The 19,627-nt window shown below is 45.7% G+C and overlaps 1 protein-coding gene across 4 annotated transcripts in view; it reads left to right on the forward strand.

Annotated features, from left to right (window-relative positions):
• Positions 1 to 307: 307 nt before the first annotated feature.
• Positions 308 to 19,627, forward strand: part of METAP1D (methionyl aminopeptidase type 1D, mitochondrial) — a 63,248-nt gene continuing 43,928 nt past the window's right edge. For 3 of the 4 annotated variants that reach the window (XM_005290460.4, XM_024114811.3, XM_042860736.2), the window contains exon 1: positions 308 to 579. In XM_005290460.4, coding sequence (XP_005290517.2) covers positions 540 to 579 — 40 coding nt within the window. In that variant the 5' untranslated portion in view covers positions 308 to 539. The remainder of the gene's footprint in view (positions 580 to 19,627) is intronic. The other variant, XM_042860737.2, reaches the window with a different exon arrangement.

The following is a 19,627-nucleotide window of genomic DNA, read 5'->3' on the forward strand; positions in this document are numbered from 1 at the left end:
AGAGCCCCAGGCCAGGGGGGGGGGGGAGAAGCGCGGGTCGGACGAGGCGAGAGCCCCAGGCCGCCGGCGGGGGCAGCGGGTCGGACGAGGGGAGAGCCCCGGGCGAGCGGTAGCGGCTCGGACGAGGCGAGAGCCCCAGGCCGCCGGGGGGAGGGGAGAAGCGCGGGTCGGACGAGGCGAGAGCCCCGGGCCGAGGGGGGGGAGCGGGTCGGACGAGGCGAGAGCCCCGGGCCGAGGGGGGGGGAGCGGGTCGGACGAGGGGAGAGCCCCGGGCGGGCCGGCTCTCCTCCCACCTCGCTCTCCCGCTTCCGTTCTCAGAGGAAGCTCGGCCGGGAAAGCCGCGCGCCAGTGACCGCAGGGCCGGCTGAGAGCGGAGCAAAGCCCCAGCCGCTCCCTACTCCGAGCCCCGACGGGCAGAGTGGCTCGGCGGGGCTGGAACCCAGCGCCCCTGGTAGGTTACCGCGGCCAGGCTACAGGGCAGGCCCCTGCCTGGGCCACAACCGGCCCGCGCCCACGTGACCCTGGCCCATCTGTTCAAGATGGCTGCGCCCAGGGTTGTCCGCACGCTGGTGAGCGGAGGTGAGTAAGTTCCCCGCTCTGTGCCCGGCGGCGGGGGGAGTGAATGGGTGTGTAGGGAAGGGGAGGTGGCGTGGCGTGGCGTGGCGTGACGGTTTCCTTGTAAAACCCATTAACGTATCTTTCCCCGGATGCGGCAGTCTTACCAAAAACACTACTCAGCAAAATCTCCCCCCCACCCCCCGAGACCGACTGTAATAAACCTATACAGCAAAATGCTCTTCTCTTCACACTCCCCTGCTCGAGAGACGCTAACATCCACTGCTGGGCTCCCCATGGGAAGAAGGTGTAACACACACAACAAAATCACTGATCCCTGGGAGACAGACTGTAATAAACACTGTCATTTTCCTTTTCCGATGAGACGTGGTGTAACTCGCAACAACTTCCTCCTTTTCCTCTTTCCCTTGATGGAGAGACTGTGTCTATGCTGTAGAAATTTAGAGGAAAAAATCCCACTAGGTTTAACAGCCTTGAGAGGATGTAGTGTAGACAAGGTTTCAGTGTCTGGACCTGTTTACCGCCAGTGTAGTTAATACCAAAAGCAAGTGTAACTGAACAATGGTAAAAATTGGTCCTGACATGGGAAGCTTGTGTACACTTTCCTCTGTCATGCTAACACCCGGTTAGCTGAACCAATAGAAATTTTATTTGTGAGTTTCTAGAGCAGACAAGGCTTTTTATGGATGTACACATACACGGAGTAAAATCCTATCAATACATTCTAGGGAATATAAAACACACAGGAAAATATCCCTTTTCCAAAATCTTTTCAAGGGGAGGAACTTTCTTCCTATCCCTGCAGGGAGAGACTATGACCCAAAATAACCCATTCCTACAAGAGAAACTATTCACAGATATAGCAAACTCACCATTCCCGACGCACTACCACACACAAGGCACAAACAAACCCATTCCCACAGAAGGTCCCAGTCTGCATCAGGATAACTTTCAAAAAAGTTATTCTGTTGCTAATGCTGCATCAGCTCTACCAGAATTAGTAACTTTTGGAGTCCTCACATAAAATGGTAGCCTTCATATTAGGTACTAATGTCTGTGTTTATTAAACTAGCTCTGAGCAGGATTAGATTATGCGGTCTTAAAATCATATCAGGCCCAAAGTACTACTGAATGCATAATATAAATTCACAGCATAATTATTTTGCTGTAACCATTCAGTTATAATTTTAGCTGTTGTTTGTATCAGCAATAGGTTCAATATATTGACAGAAGTGTGTGCATGCATCCCAACTACCTCTTGTCTCTTTAATAAGGGTCCAATCTTGAAAACCTTATGATTAGTCCTCACTCCATACCTTTTTCCACACTGCCACCTATGTGCAGAATATGCTCCCCAAACTTTCCCCTTGGACAAATCCCTCCTAAAAGCACCACTTCTGCCATGTAGCCCACAAGAAGTGTCAGCCAAGACAATTTATTTTTATTTAAGTAGCATTTTGATTAAAAACTATTTAAAAAATTGTTCAGACATGCTACCCACTTACCATTGCTGAGTAACTGTATAATGTTATTGCTGTGATTTCTATTGTTTTTCTCTCTGAACCCTTTGTTTTATTGTGTCACATGATAAAAGATTGGAAGCTGTTTCAGGCATAGCATGCTTTTGAGGGTTGTAAATTAATAATCCCATCAAAGTACTTGCTTGAGTAAGAATTGGTCTCTAAATCTGTAAGGAGAGAGAAATAATCGTCTTTCATAAAGGAAAAAGTACTTTCATGATCTGGAAAAGTCTGTTCAATAATCTGTTACAATAACAGAGCATAAACTGAAAATATTAAAACCATTAAACTGTGACATTAAGCCAAACTCTGCATGCTTCCAACTAAAGCATAAGGTTAGAGCTAATACATAGCAAAAGTTCAGTCTTTCTTTTGCATAAGGAGCCCATATCTTCTGCCATACTTTTTGTTTTGAGTCTATCCAACTGTTTTGGTGCAGGTTTTGAGTTTGAAAATATAAAAGTCTTTAGATATAACCATGAACTTTGAAGGGCAGAAGTGTCAGTTTCTTCAGTGATGAATGTTTGTATCGGTAAGGAAATTTTACTTTACTCAAGTCCATAAAAAGTCATACTGTTTGTCCTTCAGATTCAAACTCTTAGTTATTTATTTTTATTCCTGCTAGCTGTTGGATCCTCCCTCTGTCATTCACATCCGTTCTTTTCCATGAAGTATGCAGTAGCACTGCTCTGCGTATAAAGAATAATTTTTCGGCTTCAGTCTCAAATGGGTTGGGTGTTAGTGTAACAGTGTGAAGCCCTCTAAACTATCACTTTTCTCTAAATTTCAGAAGCTTCAAAACTTGGCAAGGTTTTCCAGGGCTTCTAGTCTAGCGTGTCTTGCTTTGAGTGCTTGTTTCACCAATTCTGCTTTTGCACCTGGGACCTCTGCCATCTTGCTTGGCACTTTCTTTCTCCCTGTGCGTGCAAACTTGTGTCTGTTATCCGTTTTATTGTCCCAAGTTATTTTTATTTTGTTAAGATGTCAAACCTCCTCTCAGGGCATCTTACTTTATCTAGTTTCCTTCTCAGTTCTGTTTTATGAGAAGTTTGTAAAGCAAAACCACCAAACAGTTTATGTAGGGCTGATTTTCCCTGAACTGGATAGACCAGTTTAACTTAATTTGCATACGTTAAAAGATTGCAGTTGAGCTAAGGGAAACTATTCCACCTAAGTTGAATATAAATTACCTTGTTTTGGTCAGCTGTGCCTTACTGATATCTTTTCATGGATTTTTAAATTTTTTTGATAAATTATGAAAAAGGAGTGTTCATTGTGATGGAACTGTTTCTAGAAACTGGGAAAATAAGCATATCTGAAAATCTTGGATATTGGGAATTTGAATGCTGGATAAATACCCTCCACCAGTTATCAAAGAAACTTGATTGGGGAGCATACTTTTTTTAACTTTAGAAAATGTATTTTTTAATGTTAATAAAAGTTGAATTTTTGTGATAGGTATGCTTGTGGAAAGATAAAAAGATCTTTTATATTCTAAAAGTAAACATTACTATAAATTGATTCAAATAGCGCCTGCTTTACTGGCTGCAGAATTGCATTTTAAAACTTCTAAAACATGATTCAAACCCCTGTGCAATGAGAACTGGTTTACAATAGTATGAGTGGCCTGCACAAATGAAGGTGGGGGCAGATGCATTAGATGTACACTTTAAAAAAACTGTTTGAGACTAGCCTTACAATTGTCCTAAACTCAATTTTGCTACAAGTATGTTTGAACCATATTTAATGAGAGTTTTACAGTCAGTGAAGAGAAGATCTAATTGTATTTGCCAGTTTAACAACTTAATAGAAAAGGTGAAAGTACTGTGTCTTTAACAAAGACATACTGGATCCAAAATTATTTATTTTGTGTTTATAGCACCACCTAGATACTCTTACTAAAATCCTGGTGCTAGACACTATATGTATATAGAGTACAGAGACAAGGTGGTTGAGGTAATACCTTTCGCAGGACCAACTTCTGTTGGTGAACGAGACATGCTGTTTCAATCTTACACAGAGCTCATCTTCAGGTCTGGGAAAGGTACTTGAGAGTGTCACAGCTAAATACAAGGTAGAACGCAGGTACTTGAGAGTGTCACAGCTAAATACAAGGTAGAACGCATTGTTAAGCAGAAGGAGTTAACATGTTTTTGCCAGAAGTTGGCAATGGGCGACAGGGGATGGATCACTTGATGGTCACCTGTTCTGTTCATTCCCTCTGGGGCACCCGGCATTGGCCACTGTCGGAAGACAGGATACTGGGGATATGTCTACACTACGAAATTAGGTCGATTTTGTAGAAGTTGATTTTTAGAAATCGATTTTATACAGTCGATTGCATATGTCCACACTAAGCACATGAAGTTGGCGGAGTGCGTCCTCACTACCATGGCTAGCATCGACTTATGGAGCGGTGCACTGTGGGTAGCTATCCCACAGTTCCCGCAGTTTCCGCCGCCCATGGGAATTCTGGGTTAAGCTCCCAATGCCTGATGGGGCAAAAACATTGTCACAGGTGGTTTTGGGTACATGTCACCCCTCCCTCTGTGAAAGCAACGGCAGACAATCGTTTTGTGGCTTTTTTCCGCGCAGACGCCATACCACGGCAAGTATGCAGCCCGCTCAGCTCAGCTCACCGACACCACCGCTGTTGTGTCCTGGGTGCTGCTGGCAGCAGACAGTGCAGTAGGACTGCTTATTGTCGTCATACACCGCTTCTGCTGCAACTCTCAATAGTGAATTTCTCCATGTTGTCTGTCATGTGCTCCCAGGTACGTGTGTTCTTCCTCGGGAAATGCGCGCAGTGCTAACCATCGTCCTCAACCGCTTCCGCTGCAACTCTGCTCTCCTGCAGACGCCGTACCACGGCAAGCATGGAGCCTGCTCAGCTCACCGCTGCTGCTGTGAGCATTGTAAACACCTTGTGCATTATCCTGCAGTATGTGCAGAACCTGCAAAAGCAGGCAAGGAGGCGACGACAGCACAATCACGATAGTGATGAGGACATGGATACAGACTTCTCTCAAAGCATAGGCCTTGGCAATTTGGACATCATGGTGGCAATGGGGCAAGTTCAGGCCATGGAACGCCAATTCTGGGCCCGGGAAACAAGCACAGACTGGTGGGACCGCATAGTGTTGCAGGTCTGGGATGATTCCCAGTGGCTGCAAAATTTTCGCATGCGTCAGGGCACTTTCATGGAATTTTGTGACTTGCTTTCCCCTGCCCTGAAGCGCAAGAATACGAAGATGAGAGCAGCCCTCACAGTTGAGGAGTGAGTGGCAATAGCCCTCTGGAAGCTTGCAACGCCAGACAGCTACCGGTCAGTCAGGAATCAATTAGGAGTGAGTAAATCTACTGTGGGGGCTGCTGTGATCCAAGTAGCCAATGCAATCACTGAGCTGCTGCTACCAAAGGTAGTGACTCTGCGAAATGTGCAGGTCATAGTGGATGGCTTTGCTGCAATGGGATTCCCTAACTGTGGCGGGGCGATAGATGGAACCCATATCCCTATCTTGGGACTGGACCACCTTGGCAGCCAGTACGTAAACCACAAGGGGTACTTTTCAATGGTGCTGTTAAGCACTGGTGGATCACAAGGGACATTTCACTGACATCAACGTGGGATGGCTGGGAAAGGTGCATGACGCTCGCATCTTCAGGAACTCTGGTCTGTTTGAACAGCTGCAGGAAGGAACTTACTTCGCAGACCAGAAAATTACCATTGGGATGTTGAAATGCCTATAGTTATCCTTGGGCACCCAGCCTACCCCTTAATGCCCTGGCTCATGAAGACATAAACAGGCACCCTGGACAGTAGTAAGGAGCTGTTCAACTATAGGCTGAGCAAGTGCAGAATGGTGATAGAATGTGCATTTGGACATTTAAAAGCTCGCTGGCGCAGTTTACTGACTAGGTTAGACCTCAGCGAAACCGATATTCCCATTGTTATTGCTGCTTGCTGTGTGCTCCAGAATATCTATGAGAGTAAGGGGGAGACGTTTATGGCGGGGTGGGAGGTTAAGGCAAATTGCCTGGCGGCTGATTATGCGCAGCCAGACACTAGGGCAATTAGAAGAGCACAGCTGGGTGTCCTGCGCATCAGAGAAGCTTTGAAAACCAGTTTCATGACTGGCCAGGCTACGGTGTGACAGTTCTGTTTGTTTCTCCTTGATGAAAATCCGCCCCCTTGGTTGACTCTACTTCCCTGTAAGCCAACCGACCTCCCCCCTTTGATCACTGGTTTCAAAGGCAATAAAGTCATTACTGTTTCCAAATCATGCATTCTTTATTAATTCAGCACACAAATAGGGGGAAAACTCATAAGGTAGCTTGGGAGGGGTGGGGGAGGAGAGAAGGACAAAGTCACACTACAGTTCAAAACTTATTGAATGCCAGCCTTCTGTTGTTTGGGCAATCCTCTGGGGTGGAGTGGCTGGGTGCCCATAGCCTCCTCCTCCCCCCGCATTCTTGGGCATCTGGGTGAGGAGGATATGGAACTTGGGGAGGAGGGCAGGCAGTTATACAGGAGCTGCAGCAGCAGTCTGTGCTCCTGCTGCCTTTCCTGCAGCTCCACCAGATGCCTGAGCATGTCAGTTTGCTCCCCGATTAGCCTCAGCATTGCATCCTGCCTCCTCTCAGCATGCTCCTCCCTCCTCTCATTGCATTCATTTAACGCTTTCCTCGACTCTGCCATTGTTTGCTTCCACACATTCTGCTGAGCTCTTTCAGTGCGGAAGGACTGCATGAGCTCTGAGGACATGTCGTCGCGAGTGGGTTTTTTTCACCTTCTAATCTGCGCTAGCCTCTGGGACGGAGATGATAGGGGGAGCGTAGAAACATTTCCAGCTGCGGGAGGAAAAAAAGGGAGAGTAGTATTCAAAAAGATACATTTTAGAGAACAAAGGGAAGACTATTTCACATTGAATCAAGCAATTCACATTACATAGCACATGTGCTTTTGGTACAAGGTCGCATTTTGCCTCTTATATTGAGTGCCTGCCGGTTTGGTGTGAGACATCACACACGCTCGGCTGGGCAACAGAATTCGGCTTGCAGGCAGCCATGGTAAAGCAAAGGGTTTTGGCTTCTTCAGCCTTCATAACCTGTGGGACCGGTTTCAAACAGCAGTGCCCTCCTTTCCCATACCAAGCAAAGCCCGTTGGGTTGGCCATTTAAAAGGAGGGGCTGCGGTTTTAGGGTGAATGTACAGCACAATCCAACCCCCCCACATACCCAGTTCTCTGGGATGATCGTTACTCACACACACACACACACACACGCGCGCGCGGCTAGTAGAAGGGAAGATCCCTGTCAGCCAAACGTGAACAGCTCAGCATGAACGGGCCTCCCCCCACCATGTGGCTAACAGCAGGGATGTTGCTTGAATGCCACCAAAGCCTGGGCCCATTCGCTGCAATGTTTTGTTCTGCAATAATTCCAGACTACTTGCTACTGGCTTGGCGTGGTAAATTAATCATTAAACACGCTTGCTTTTAAACCCTGTATTATATTTACAAAGGTACACTCACCAGAGGTGCCTTCTCTGGCTTCATGGTCCGGGAGCCCGCTGCTATTGGCTCCAGGGTGATGAACAGTTCCTGGCTGCCGGGGAGAAGGGATTCTCCGCTTGCCTGCTGTGCGCTATCCTCAACCTCCTCCTCCTCATCATCATCCACAAAATCCTCATCCCTGTTGCATGAGACTACCCCCTTGCAGATGTCCATGGACAGTGGTGGGGTAGTGGTAGGGACCACCCCTAGAATTGCATGCAGCTCATCATAGAACAGGCGTGTATGGGGCTCTGACCCGGAGCAACCGTTTGCATCCTTTGTTTTTTTGGTAGGCTTGCCTCAGCTCCTTAACTTTCATGTGGCACTGCTGTGTGTCCCTGTTGTAGCCTCTGTCCATCATGCCCTTGGAGATTTTGGCAAATATATTGGCATTTATAACGACATTTGCCTACAGGCCTACCACCTACCGGGCGCCTCCGGAACTCGTGGGTGGATCGCTTGAGCAGGGACTTCTCCTCTCAGCACGAGTGGTCTCTTCACCCAGAGGTGGTGCACAGACTTTTCCAAGAGTGAAGAACTCCACAGGTGGACCTGTTTGTGACTTGGCAGAACCATTGCTGTCCCCAGTTCTGCTCCGGGGCAGGGCTGGGATGGGGCGCTATCTCCAATGCCTTCCTCTTGTCCCGGTCGGGCAGGTTTCTCTATGCCTTTCCCCCATTCCCACTGATAGGCAAGGTCCTGGAAAAGATAAAGACGGACAGGGCCCGGGTCCTACTGATGGCCCCAGCATGGCCCAGGCAGCATTGGTATGGAACCCTCACGGGCCTGGCAGTCACCCCGCCGTGGCCGTTGCCGTCCTGCCTGGAAGTGCTCTCCCAGGACCAGGGCCGCCTCCTCCACCCCAGCCTAGCAGCACTCTACCTCATGGCATGGCTGCTCAATGGTTAGTGCTAGGAGGAGAGGACATGCTCAGAAGCGGTTCAGTGCGCCCTTTTGGAAAGCAGGCAACCCTCAACGCGCCGAGCCTACTTGGCTAAGTGGTCTCGGTTCTCTCAATGGGCGGATGAGCGGGGCGTTTTCCCCGTGGCTGCCCCGATCCAGCTTATTCTGGACTACTTCCTTCACCTTTGAGCCCAGGGCCTGGCGCCCTCGTCCATCAAGGTGCACTTGGCGGCCATATCAGCTTTTCACCTGCCGGTGCAGGGGCACACGATATTCTCCCCTGCTATGACTGGCTGATTCCTTAAGGGATTGGATCATCTCTTCCTGTATGTCAGGCCCCCAGTCCCACAGTGGGACCTAAACCTGGTGCTGGCCCGCCTCATGGGCCCCCTGTTTGAGCCACTAGCTACGTGCTCCTGGTCACACCTCTCGTGGGAGGTGGCCTTCCTGGTGGCAATCATGTTGGCTAGGCGGGTCTCGGAACTCAGGGCCCTGACCTCCGAGCCCCCCGTACACGGTGTTGCATAAGGATAAGGTCCAGCTCCGCCCACATCCTTTGTTCCTCTTGAAGGTGGTCTCTGCCTACCACATGGGTCAGGACATTTTCCTGCCGGTCCTCTGCCCCAAGCCCCGTGTGGCCAGTGAGGAGCGCAGTCTCCACATGCTGGATGTGCGACGGGCTCTGGCTTTCTACCTGGAGCAGACAAAACCATTCAAAAAGTCCTCGCAGCTGTTCTTCACCTCGGCCGAATGCATGAAGGGTTGGCCGATCTCCACTCAGCGGCTCTCCAACTGGACCACATCATGCATCTGTTCCTGTTATGACCTGGCGGGAATCCCCCTGCCGTCTATGTGAGGGCGCACTCAACTAGGGTGCAGGCCTCGTCGGCTGCCTTTTTGGCCCATGTCCACATCCAGGACATTTTTAGGGCTGCTACGTGGTCTTCGGTTCACACTTTCACCTCGCATTATGTGATCATCTCCCAAACCAGGGAGGATGCCGGGTTTGGCAGGGCCGTGCTCCATCCCGAGAATTTGTGAACTCCTACCCACCTCCAACAGATATAGCTTGGAATCACCTATTGTGGAATACACATGAGCAATCACTCGAAGAAGAAAAGACAGTTACCTTTTCCGTAACTGGTATTCTTCGAGATGTGTTGCTCATGTCTATTCCACATCCCGCCCTCCTTCCCCTCTGTTGGAGTTATCTGGTAAGAATGAACTGGGGTGGGGGGAGCATGCAGCGCCCCTTATACCACGCCATGGAGATGCTACTCCAGGGGTCGCTAGGGATGCTCCCCTACGAGTACTGCTAGGGGAAAAATGTCCAACACCTATTGTGGAATAGACATGAGCAGCACATCCCGAAGAACACCAGTTACGGAAAAGGTAACTGGTCTTTCTCACTAGTTATCCAGTCACCATAGAGCCTTTCAGGCTGGAAGAGATTTGAATTTCTAATTTAAAAAAATAGGGGTAGGGAATTGATATAATTAAAATTAAAATAATAATAAACCAGGCCTTCGGTATGCACTATAAAGAAGGAAAAAACAACACTATCTCCAATGCTTTTTTTTTTTCCTTTACACTCTCCCCAACCCCTCTTTTTTTCCTCCCTACCACAGGCTTTTGCTTAATTTCTCTGAGGCAAGTGAGAATTAATGGTTTGACTTCAGCGCCTGCCTCTAGTGACACTATTACAGAATATTCCTGTAAACTCTAGTATGCTCACCACGTACTTGTCTTAATTTAGATGAAGAAAATTTGAGGGTATCTTGCAGTGGTAGTATCCATAGATCAGATTCCTATATTCTACTTTAGCTACCATATATTGTGAAGATACAATATATTGTGAAGATACAGTGTGTAATACTAAAGATACAGCATATATGAAATGCTTAGTTATGGTCACATCTAATAATAGTTATGCGGCTGGAAAACAGACTGATTTCTACAGGATGCCCATATCCATATTTATCTTTACCTAACAGGCATGGAAACTTGCAAGCTCCAATTACTCTTCTGAAAACCTATTATTCCTACTGTTAGCTAAGGTTAGCTGGGAAAATAAAGCAGCTACAAACTATATTTTTCTCTAATTATATCCCCTTACCAGTGCTTATATCAGGGATCGGCAACCTTTGGCCTGCGGCTCACCAGGGTAAGCACCCCGGCGGGCCGGGCTGGTTTGTTTACCTGCCACGTCCACAGGTTCAGCCGATTGCGGCTCCCACTGGCCACAGTTCGCTGCTCCAGGCCAATGGGGGCTGCGGGAAGCAGCGCGGCGGCAAACCGTGGCCAGTGGGAGCCGCGATCGGCCGAACCTGCGAACACGGCAGGTAAACAAACTGGCCCCCTGGTGGGCCGTGGGCCAAAGATTGCTGATCCCTGGCTTAGATTTTACATTATTAAAACTGAAAAAATAAAATATCTAATTTACTCTTCACTGTTTGTTGTTTGACTTTCTGATAGAGATAGGCCCAACTTGTCCAGATTAGAATCTGAACTTCCTCAAAATTTAGGAGTGTTTGAATCCAAGGTTTAGGTATTTGCCCATTTTTATTACATCCATCTCGCTCGACTGAATGATGAAACTAGATCACTCAGTTTCATTTTTTGATTCTCCTAACCTAGTACAATGATGTTTGTGTTTCCAGCATTACAGGGCTATGTTAAAAGGAACAAACAACTGTTTTTACTGACATTTAAACAAAAGTAAAATGGGCTTAAAGTAAGATGACTGTGCCCCTTTAAAACAGAGACCAGCTTTCTGCGTTTTGATAGTATCTTCATTTCACTTTAGCTTTCACACTAATTTCATTCTTTAGTCCTGAAGTCACTTATAACAGTTGTAGGCAAAAATATCACAATATATGTACCAGAGGAGTTCTAATATACCATGTCACATATGTTGTGTAGTCCTGGAAAACTGTTTCATTCTAACAAAATTCCAAGTTCGTTTTGTGCACTCTCAAGGCTGAAAGAGGCAAAAAACAATAAGTCAAGCAAACAAAAAGGCCAGCATTCTGATTTGTATTTGGTAAGGTTGAAGTGTGAAGTTTTTGTCTTTAAATGGTGGTATTGTTGTGGTATTTCCACACATTCTCTGTAAAATCTGGCCGCAGCTGAAGTAGAACCAGAAAGAAAGTAGTTTTCTTGTTTTAGATCCAATCAGGGCCGGTGCAAGAAAGTTTTGCGCCCTAGTCGAAACTTCCACCTTGTCCCCCCCCCAGCCCTGCGGCAGCTCCCTTCCCCCACCTCCGCCCTGAGGCACACCCCCTCTCCCCGTGGCAGTTCCCCCCCCGCCCTGAGGCGCCCCTCCCCCACGGCAGCTCCCCCCCACCCCAAGGAGCCATGCGGCAGCTCCCCACCCCAGCTCACCTCTGCTCTGCCTCCTCCCCGAGCACGCTGCCCCCACTCTAATTCTCCTCCCCTCCCAGGCTTGCAGAGCCAAACAGCTGATTGGCACCGCAAGCCTTAGAGGCGGGAGAAGTGGAGCAACGACGGCGTGCTCAGGGAGGGGGCGTAGCAGAACTGAGCTGGGGTGGGGAGCCCTGCGGCAGCCCCCCCCCTGCCCTGAGGCACCCCCCCTCCGCAGCAGCTCCCCACCCCCCCTGGCCCGGGGAGCCATGCGGCAGCTCCCCACCCCAGCTCACCTCTGCTCCGCCTCCTCCCCGAGCACGCCGTCCCTGCTCTAATTCTTCTCCCCTCCCAGGCTTGCGGTGCCAAACAGCTGATTGGCGCCGCAAGCCTTGGAGGCGGGAGAAGTGGAGCGGTCACTGCGCTGGGAGAGGGAGTCTGAGCCGCATGTGTCAGCGCGCCGCCGGCAGCCCAGCCAGGAACGCTGTAAAAAAAAAAATTGGGGGCACCGCTTTTTGGCGTCCCCAAATCTTGGCGCCCTACGCAACCACCTAGTTTACCTTAATGGTAGCACCGTCCCTGGATCCAATCCAATACCAAAATCTTGGGGGAGGTGAGGGAGATCGGTTTTAGATGTAAGAATTAAATTTTCTTCCCTCACCCCCTGAAATTCAAAAGATTTGGATTTGAGGTTGTGGTTTTTGACTGTCTTGAACCAAGAGCAAATGAAAACAAAAGCTCACAGTTTTCAACATGAGGAGTGTTAACAGTGACAATTTTGCTGTCCCAACACAAATTAGATACTCTTTTAAAAGCAACAAATGTTATTTTTCATGATCTGTATCTTCAAAGGATGTTCGTTTATATTAAAACTGTTTCTAGAATCCATAGCTGCAGGTAATTTTCATAATTGTCAGTTTGTCTACTGAGGTACAAAAAAATTCAAATGAACACATTTTAATAGCATTTAGAAATTGTTTTTAAAATATTTTAATGAAGGAGGGGAAGAGTAGATTCCATTGCTTATTTGCTTATTCATGCCACTTTACTGGATGGTGAGATCTCGAGGCTTCAATTGTTTTTTCATAGTTGTTGCTATTATAGGCTTTTGCAATTAAAATGAAGTGTTAGTGGCTAACTTGTTTTATTAAATACATGAGAAAGTTACTGAAAGTATACAAGGAGTTGTCTGTGTTGTGTACAGTCTCTGTTTTACAGTTGTGGCATCCTGTAGAAAGAGACTGTTCGGCTAAAGTAGTGTTTTAATTTCATTTTTTAGCTTTTAGTTACACATGTCTGGCAGGATCCCTGACCACTGCTGTTACCTGGTGGCGCCTAGACTTCATCAAGCAGTCTACCTGGATCTAGGCCCAGATGGACTGTTGTAACTGATGAACATGATCCCCTCTGTTAAGGAATCCAAGACCTATACTACCAGAATTCCCAAGGAAGTTGAAAGAAAACTGTGTTCAAGCTTTGGCTCTTGCTTTTATTATTTTATTTGTTGGTGTTACATGGTATCATGTTATACCCATGGGCTAGTGTACATCACCACTAGTGAAACCTCTTTTGGGTTTTTGGTAATTAAGGAAAAAGGATTCTTTTAAAATAGAATAAATATAAAAACAGTCAACAGTTTATTCAGTGAAAGAAGTTACTTTGACATCTCTTGATTACTGCTTACCAAAAAAGTGACAAATTATTAAATAAAATAATAAATATGTTACTTGTAGCTCTGGTGTTATCCTGCTGATCTTTGACAATATTACTACCATTGTTTATACTAACAGAATTTAACTGGTAGACACAACTACATTAATTTTATTCTTACATGTTTTATTTCTTGTTTTATTTCTCTAGTCTGGTTCATATTCTCTTTATAATAGTATACTATTTAGACATTATACATATATATTATTATTAGCTGCATAATATTATCTTGGTGGATCTTTCATTAGAAAATATTTTAAAATTTGTTATGATTGCAGGTTGAGTGTTAGCATTCAATGTAATTAAACTTAATTGCATTTCCTGTTTGGTTTATTTTTAGTTTGCTTCTACATGCCTTTATTTTCACCTGGGGCTGCAAGTTTGTTGTGCGTATATAAGGAAAATATGGATTTGGTATGGCAGAGGCAGAAGCCATAAGATTTTGTTTAAAAATAAGCCATAATCATAACTTCAGGCCATACTACTTTAAAACAAAATAAAAACCACTTTCGTTTTAGAGGATGCTTTGTAACTGTTTGCATACTCAACAGCTGCCTCTTCATGTTGTTTAAGACTGTCTCCTTGCTGGGGTTTTTTTGTTTGTTTGTTTGTTTTTTGTTGTTTTTATTTAAAGTTTTAGAGGACCAATAAGAAGTGGCCTTTTTTCCTTGTATCAACTGTTCTGTCCAGGTGAGCCAGGCATCCATTCAGAGAACATTCATTACTTTTTCTGCCTGTGACACTTCCTGGGGATGCCCGGGGGTTTGAGCAGGGATCCTAGTTGTACATATAAAAAACCCAAATTTCTCTGTGTTTTTCCGTGATTAAAATGAAACACTGAACTTTAGTTTCCCTCGACTGGGGCTTGGACTATCATGTACTTGCTTCATGAACAGAACATCGCAGCCAAGCCTGGCTATAATACACTGGAAGGATTTGGGGTGAGCTTCAGTTAGCACAGAGAGCTGGAGAATGAGGCTCAGATAAATGGGGTTCTAGTGTATATGGTTATTATTTTTCACAAAATGTAAAAACTAAAGATTCTTTGTAAAAATGCAAATTCTACATTTTTCTGTGGCAAACAGATTTCTAGAATCCCTGGTTGTGAGGCATCTTGCTACTACCCTTAGTGCTGCCCTTAGTGTGAGGACACCTTGTCTGTTCCCGCTGGGGTCAGCTCCCTGACTCCACCAGCTACTGGCAACACTAGCACTCACAGGCCCCTCTCTCTTTCTTCTTGCAGGCTACTGATAGGCACACTCCAACCCCTGAGTCCTGCAGTGTCCAACCCCTAATCCACTAAACAGTCTCAGAAGTACAGTAACTCCTCACTTAACGTTGTAGTTATGATCCTGAGAAATGTGACTTTAAGTGAAACGATGTTAAGCAAATCCAATTCCCCATAAGAATTAATGTAAATGGGGGGGTTAGATTCCAGGAAAAAAAAATTTCACCCGACAAAAGACTATATTATATATATATATACACACACAGTATAAGTTTTAAACAAACAATTTAATACTGTACACAGCAATGATGATTGTGAAGCTTGGTTGAGGTGGTGGAATCAGGGGGTGGGATATTTCCCAGGGAATGCCTTACTGCTAAATGGTGAACTAGCACTCGGCTGAGCCCTCAAAGGTTAACCCATTGTTGTTAATGTAGCCTCACACTCTACAAGGCAGCACAAATAAAGGGAGTGGAGACTGCCTGGCAGACAGAGACACGCACCCTGTGTGAGAGAGAGATGTGCATTGCCCCTTTAAGTACGCTGACCCCGTTCTAAGTACATTGCCTTTTTAAGTAGATCAGCAAGTTGAGACAGCAACTGCTGCCTGCAAGCTCCCTCTGTCTTGAGCCCTGTCGTGTCGTCCCCGTTTCTCCCCCCCCCCCCCGCTCTATGGAGATGGGGTAAGCAGGGGGGAGGGGGAGATTAGCCACTTCTTCGCGCCTCCTTCCCCCCCCCTCGCCCCCCACACAACAAGCAGGAGGCTCCAGGGAGCAGCTCCAAGGCAGAGGGCAGGAGCAGCACATGGCAGTGGGGGGAGGGACAGCTGAACTGTCAGCAATTGATAACCTGCTGGGCAGCTGCCGCACAGGGAACTTAGGGGAGCGGGGAGCTGATGGGGGGCTGCTGGTCCACCCTGGTTCCAAACCCTCACCAGCTAGCTCCATAGGCTACTCTTTTTGCAAGCAGTGGACAAAGCAGGCAGCTGCCAAACAGTGTTATAAGGGAGCATTGCACAACTTTAAAGGAGCATGTTCTCCAATTGATCAGCAACGTAACAATGAAACAATGTTAACTGGGACGACTTTAAGTGAGGAGTTACTTATACTGTTCCCAAAGGAATAGTACACGGTCACCACAGCTTACTGGTTAGACCACATCTTGGCTTAACCTTAGATTTGTTTAGAGTTAAAACAAATATAAGTCTGTTTAACAAAGAAAGAAGATTGAAATGATAGCAAGCAGAAATATTTGAAACGAAGAGTTACATATAAAATAAAATCATAACATACATAGTAGAGCCCAAACTTAACTACAGTAATAGGACATTATTATGTTATAAAAGCAAAAGCAAAAGCTCACCCCAAATCCTTCCAGCTTATTATAGCTAGGTTTGGCTGGGATGTTCTGTTCATGACGCAAACCCACTGTCTGCTTACTTCCTAGGTAAAAGATACCAGGGTGGTCCTTTGCAACCCCAGATATATCAAAACTGTCCTTTGAGCTTTGTCAATAAACCGGACACCCTCCTGCTGTGTGTTCCTTCCTGTAGATTTTATCATCTCTTGTTAATTTCAGAATCTTGATTAGCTGGTGGATTAATATGCAGATAGGCATCCATTGCAAAGTATACAATACTCAGTTTGCATATAGTCCACAGATAGATATGCAGACCCTGCCTGCCTGAAAGGAACATGTATGTCTCCTGGTGACCTGCTTCAATTCACAGACCTTAATAACACAATTTGAAATATAGGTACATAACTCCTTAAATACTATCTTTGCATACATTTTGGAATGGTTATGATTACCAGGATGTTACTGCCTCTCAGTAGAGACCTCACATGGCATCCTTCAGTGAATTATTATGCATATAACTGATCCAGGATCCCTGTGAAACTCTGTGTGCTCCTTGAACCCTCTGCCAGATGAAATCAAGAGGTTCCTGGTTTGCACTGCCAAACAGGTTTTAATCCCCTTAATCCCTTATCTTTTCTCATACATATTCATTGCACTAACTGTTTATCTCATTGTGCACTTGTATATATACACCTCTACGTCTATATAACGCGACCCAATATAACACGAATTCGGATATAACGCAGTAAAGCAGTGCTCGGGGGGGGGGGGGGGGGGCTGCACATTCCGGCGGATCAAAGCAAGTTCGATATAACGCAGTTTCACCTATAACGCAGTAAGATTTTTTGGCTCCCGAGGACAGCGTTATATTGGGGTAGAGATGTAATAATTAAGTAGGAGCTTTTCTGATAGCCTGAGAAATATCGAAATAAGTGTTCATTACAGCAACCACCATAACATTTGACAGGCTAAAGGTGATCTGTGATGGGAAAAAATTGGGCTTGTGCCCATTTTTCCTTCTTTGATATATATTTATTTACAAAAAAAGCTTTTTAAAAAATTTGGGTTTTATTTATTCTGGAAGACTCTACAGTGGCTGGAGCACTTGTGAAGTTATGGTATCACATGAGGCAAGAGGCTGAAATTTGAGCTGTTGGGAGGGGAAAGAATTGTCAGACTGCTTAAAACTTTTATTTTTACATATTTAACTCCAATGTCTAACAAACATTTTGGAGCATATTTTAACACCCGCCTCCCCACCCGTTCAAGTAGACCAGTCTTGATGTCCTTAATATTTCTCAGGTAAAAAAACAGGATAACAACAAAGAGGCCATAATTCCATTAAAAAAAATATCCATTGCAGGTGTACAATAATGGGGAGTTGTTGTGGCTGCTAGATAAGGTAGAGCCATGCTCATCACAGAACTGTGGATAATTACGGGAGGTCTGAGACGTTAAGCGGAAGTTACTTTATTATTTGTAGTATGGTAGTACCTGGAAGCCTTATCTTGGATTGGGGCCTCTAGCACTAAACCCTATAAGAACATATAATCCCTGCCTTGAAGAGTTTATATTCTATATAAACAAGGCAGACAAAGCATGGGAGGGAAAATATAGGCACAGAAAGATGAATTGACCATGACCACAGTCACACAGTAGATCAGGGCAGAGCTTGAAATAAAAATCAGCTCTCCCAAGTCCTTTTCCACTACCATGTCTATGGGACCACCCTACTTCTTTTCAGACATGATAGGAGATCTTATTATCCTGCCCAGCATCCCCTTCTCCTTTCAGGTTCTCCTTTCCACTGCTGTACATCTGTGAAAGGTGTGATCTGAGCACAGGACTAGGAGCTGAAAATCCTTGGATTCTGATCCCAGCTCTGATAGTATGTGGCAATGGACAAATCACTTAATCTCTTTGTCTGTTTCTCCACTTACAGAATGGAGATGTTTACCTATCTCACCAGCGTGCTGTGAAGGTTAATGATTTGTTTGTAAAGTACTTGAAGATGAAAAGCGCTGTAAAAATGCTAACTAGTAGTATTATGTGTGAGCTCTTCATAAGTGCATAATGGCTGTTTGCCTGCACAATATTTAAAGCAATTTGTAACACCCCAAGTATGAAAGGCACTACATGAGATCAAAGTCTAGTTTTCGGTTGTCATTTACAAACGTTCTCTCATATTTTGTGTCCAGGAGTTTTTAACATGGAAATTAGTCCATACCTCCCTTCTCTGCTGTCTATAGCAAAAATCTGAACTTCATAATGGTTTTTAAAATTGAACAATAGGAACTCTTTTTCAGAATTGTGAAAGTTAGATCTATTTTCATTCAGTTCCCTTCTTTCTCCCTCACTGCACACTCTTGTTTCTTCCTTTCTAACATCTCTCAAATGTCTCATCTCCTTCCTTTCTGCCAAAAGCTTTGTCCACCTCTTGCCATGACTGCTGTAATCTTTCCCACCCCAATGGCCAGCTCACCTTCTGTCCGTCTGAAAGGCTGCTACTAAAATCCTCTTCCTCTCTTGTCACTTGCATCATGTCTGTTCACTGGCTCTCTCCTCACCTTCCATGTTTATCATTATGGCAGTGCTTAAAGGCCAACCAAGAAGATGATGGAGAGGGAGGATTGGGGGAAGCAGCCAATCCACAGAGGGCAGAGAAAGTCAGAGACGTTTCTACAGTTTTGACTGGAATGTCCAAATGTGAAAAAAGTCCCTGCTTTGGCTGCTTGTTGCTACTGGCTGGGGTCTGGCTGGCTCCTCTTTGCACCTTTTCTCCAAGGCTGTTGTGTGCGGGAGAAGCACCACCTGGATCCTAATGCCCCTAGAGCATATGTGGGAAGTCTCCCCTGCACAGTTCTAGGTCCAGGAGGTGTAGCATGACTGATTACTGTCTTCTTGTCACTTTCCACATTATCTCACTCCCACCACCTCATGCTGTTTGCTCCACCCAAGACTCCTTTCTATCCTCCTTCCACGCTTGGTTTTGTGTCTTCTTCCATGATGCATCCTGTCCTTGGAACCATCTTCCTTTTCTAGTGCACCAAATGACCACATTCAGTTCGTTAGGATCCCTCCTTGAGACGCAGTTCTTTTGGATATCCTGCCGACAGTAATCCACCCAGGAAGAAAACAACACAACAAAACTCAAACCAAAAGCAACACTGCACCACTTTTGAGACTGGACCTTCTGGTCCTTGATCACCTTTATGTATTTGCACTGTATGGTCTGTCCAATTTAAATGGTAAACTCCTCAGCTTAGCGGACTCATCTTGCAAACTTTTATTTTTGTAAGTATGGGTTTTCAGGATCAGGATGTAAGTATTAAAAAAAACCCCAACAAAACAAATGCTCCAGTCTTGTAAAGACATGTTTACAATTACTCATCTGAGAAGTACCACTGACTTCT

Source organism: Chrysemys picta, chromosome 11 (assembly GCF_011386835.1).
Source record: "Chrysemys picta bellii isolate R12L10 chromosome 11, ASM1138683v2, whole genome shotgun sequence".
Classification (NCBI taxonomy): domain Eukaryota; kingdom Metazoa; phylum Chordata; order Testudines; family Emydidae; genus Chrysemys; species Chrysemys picta.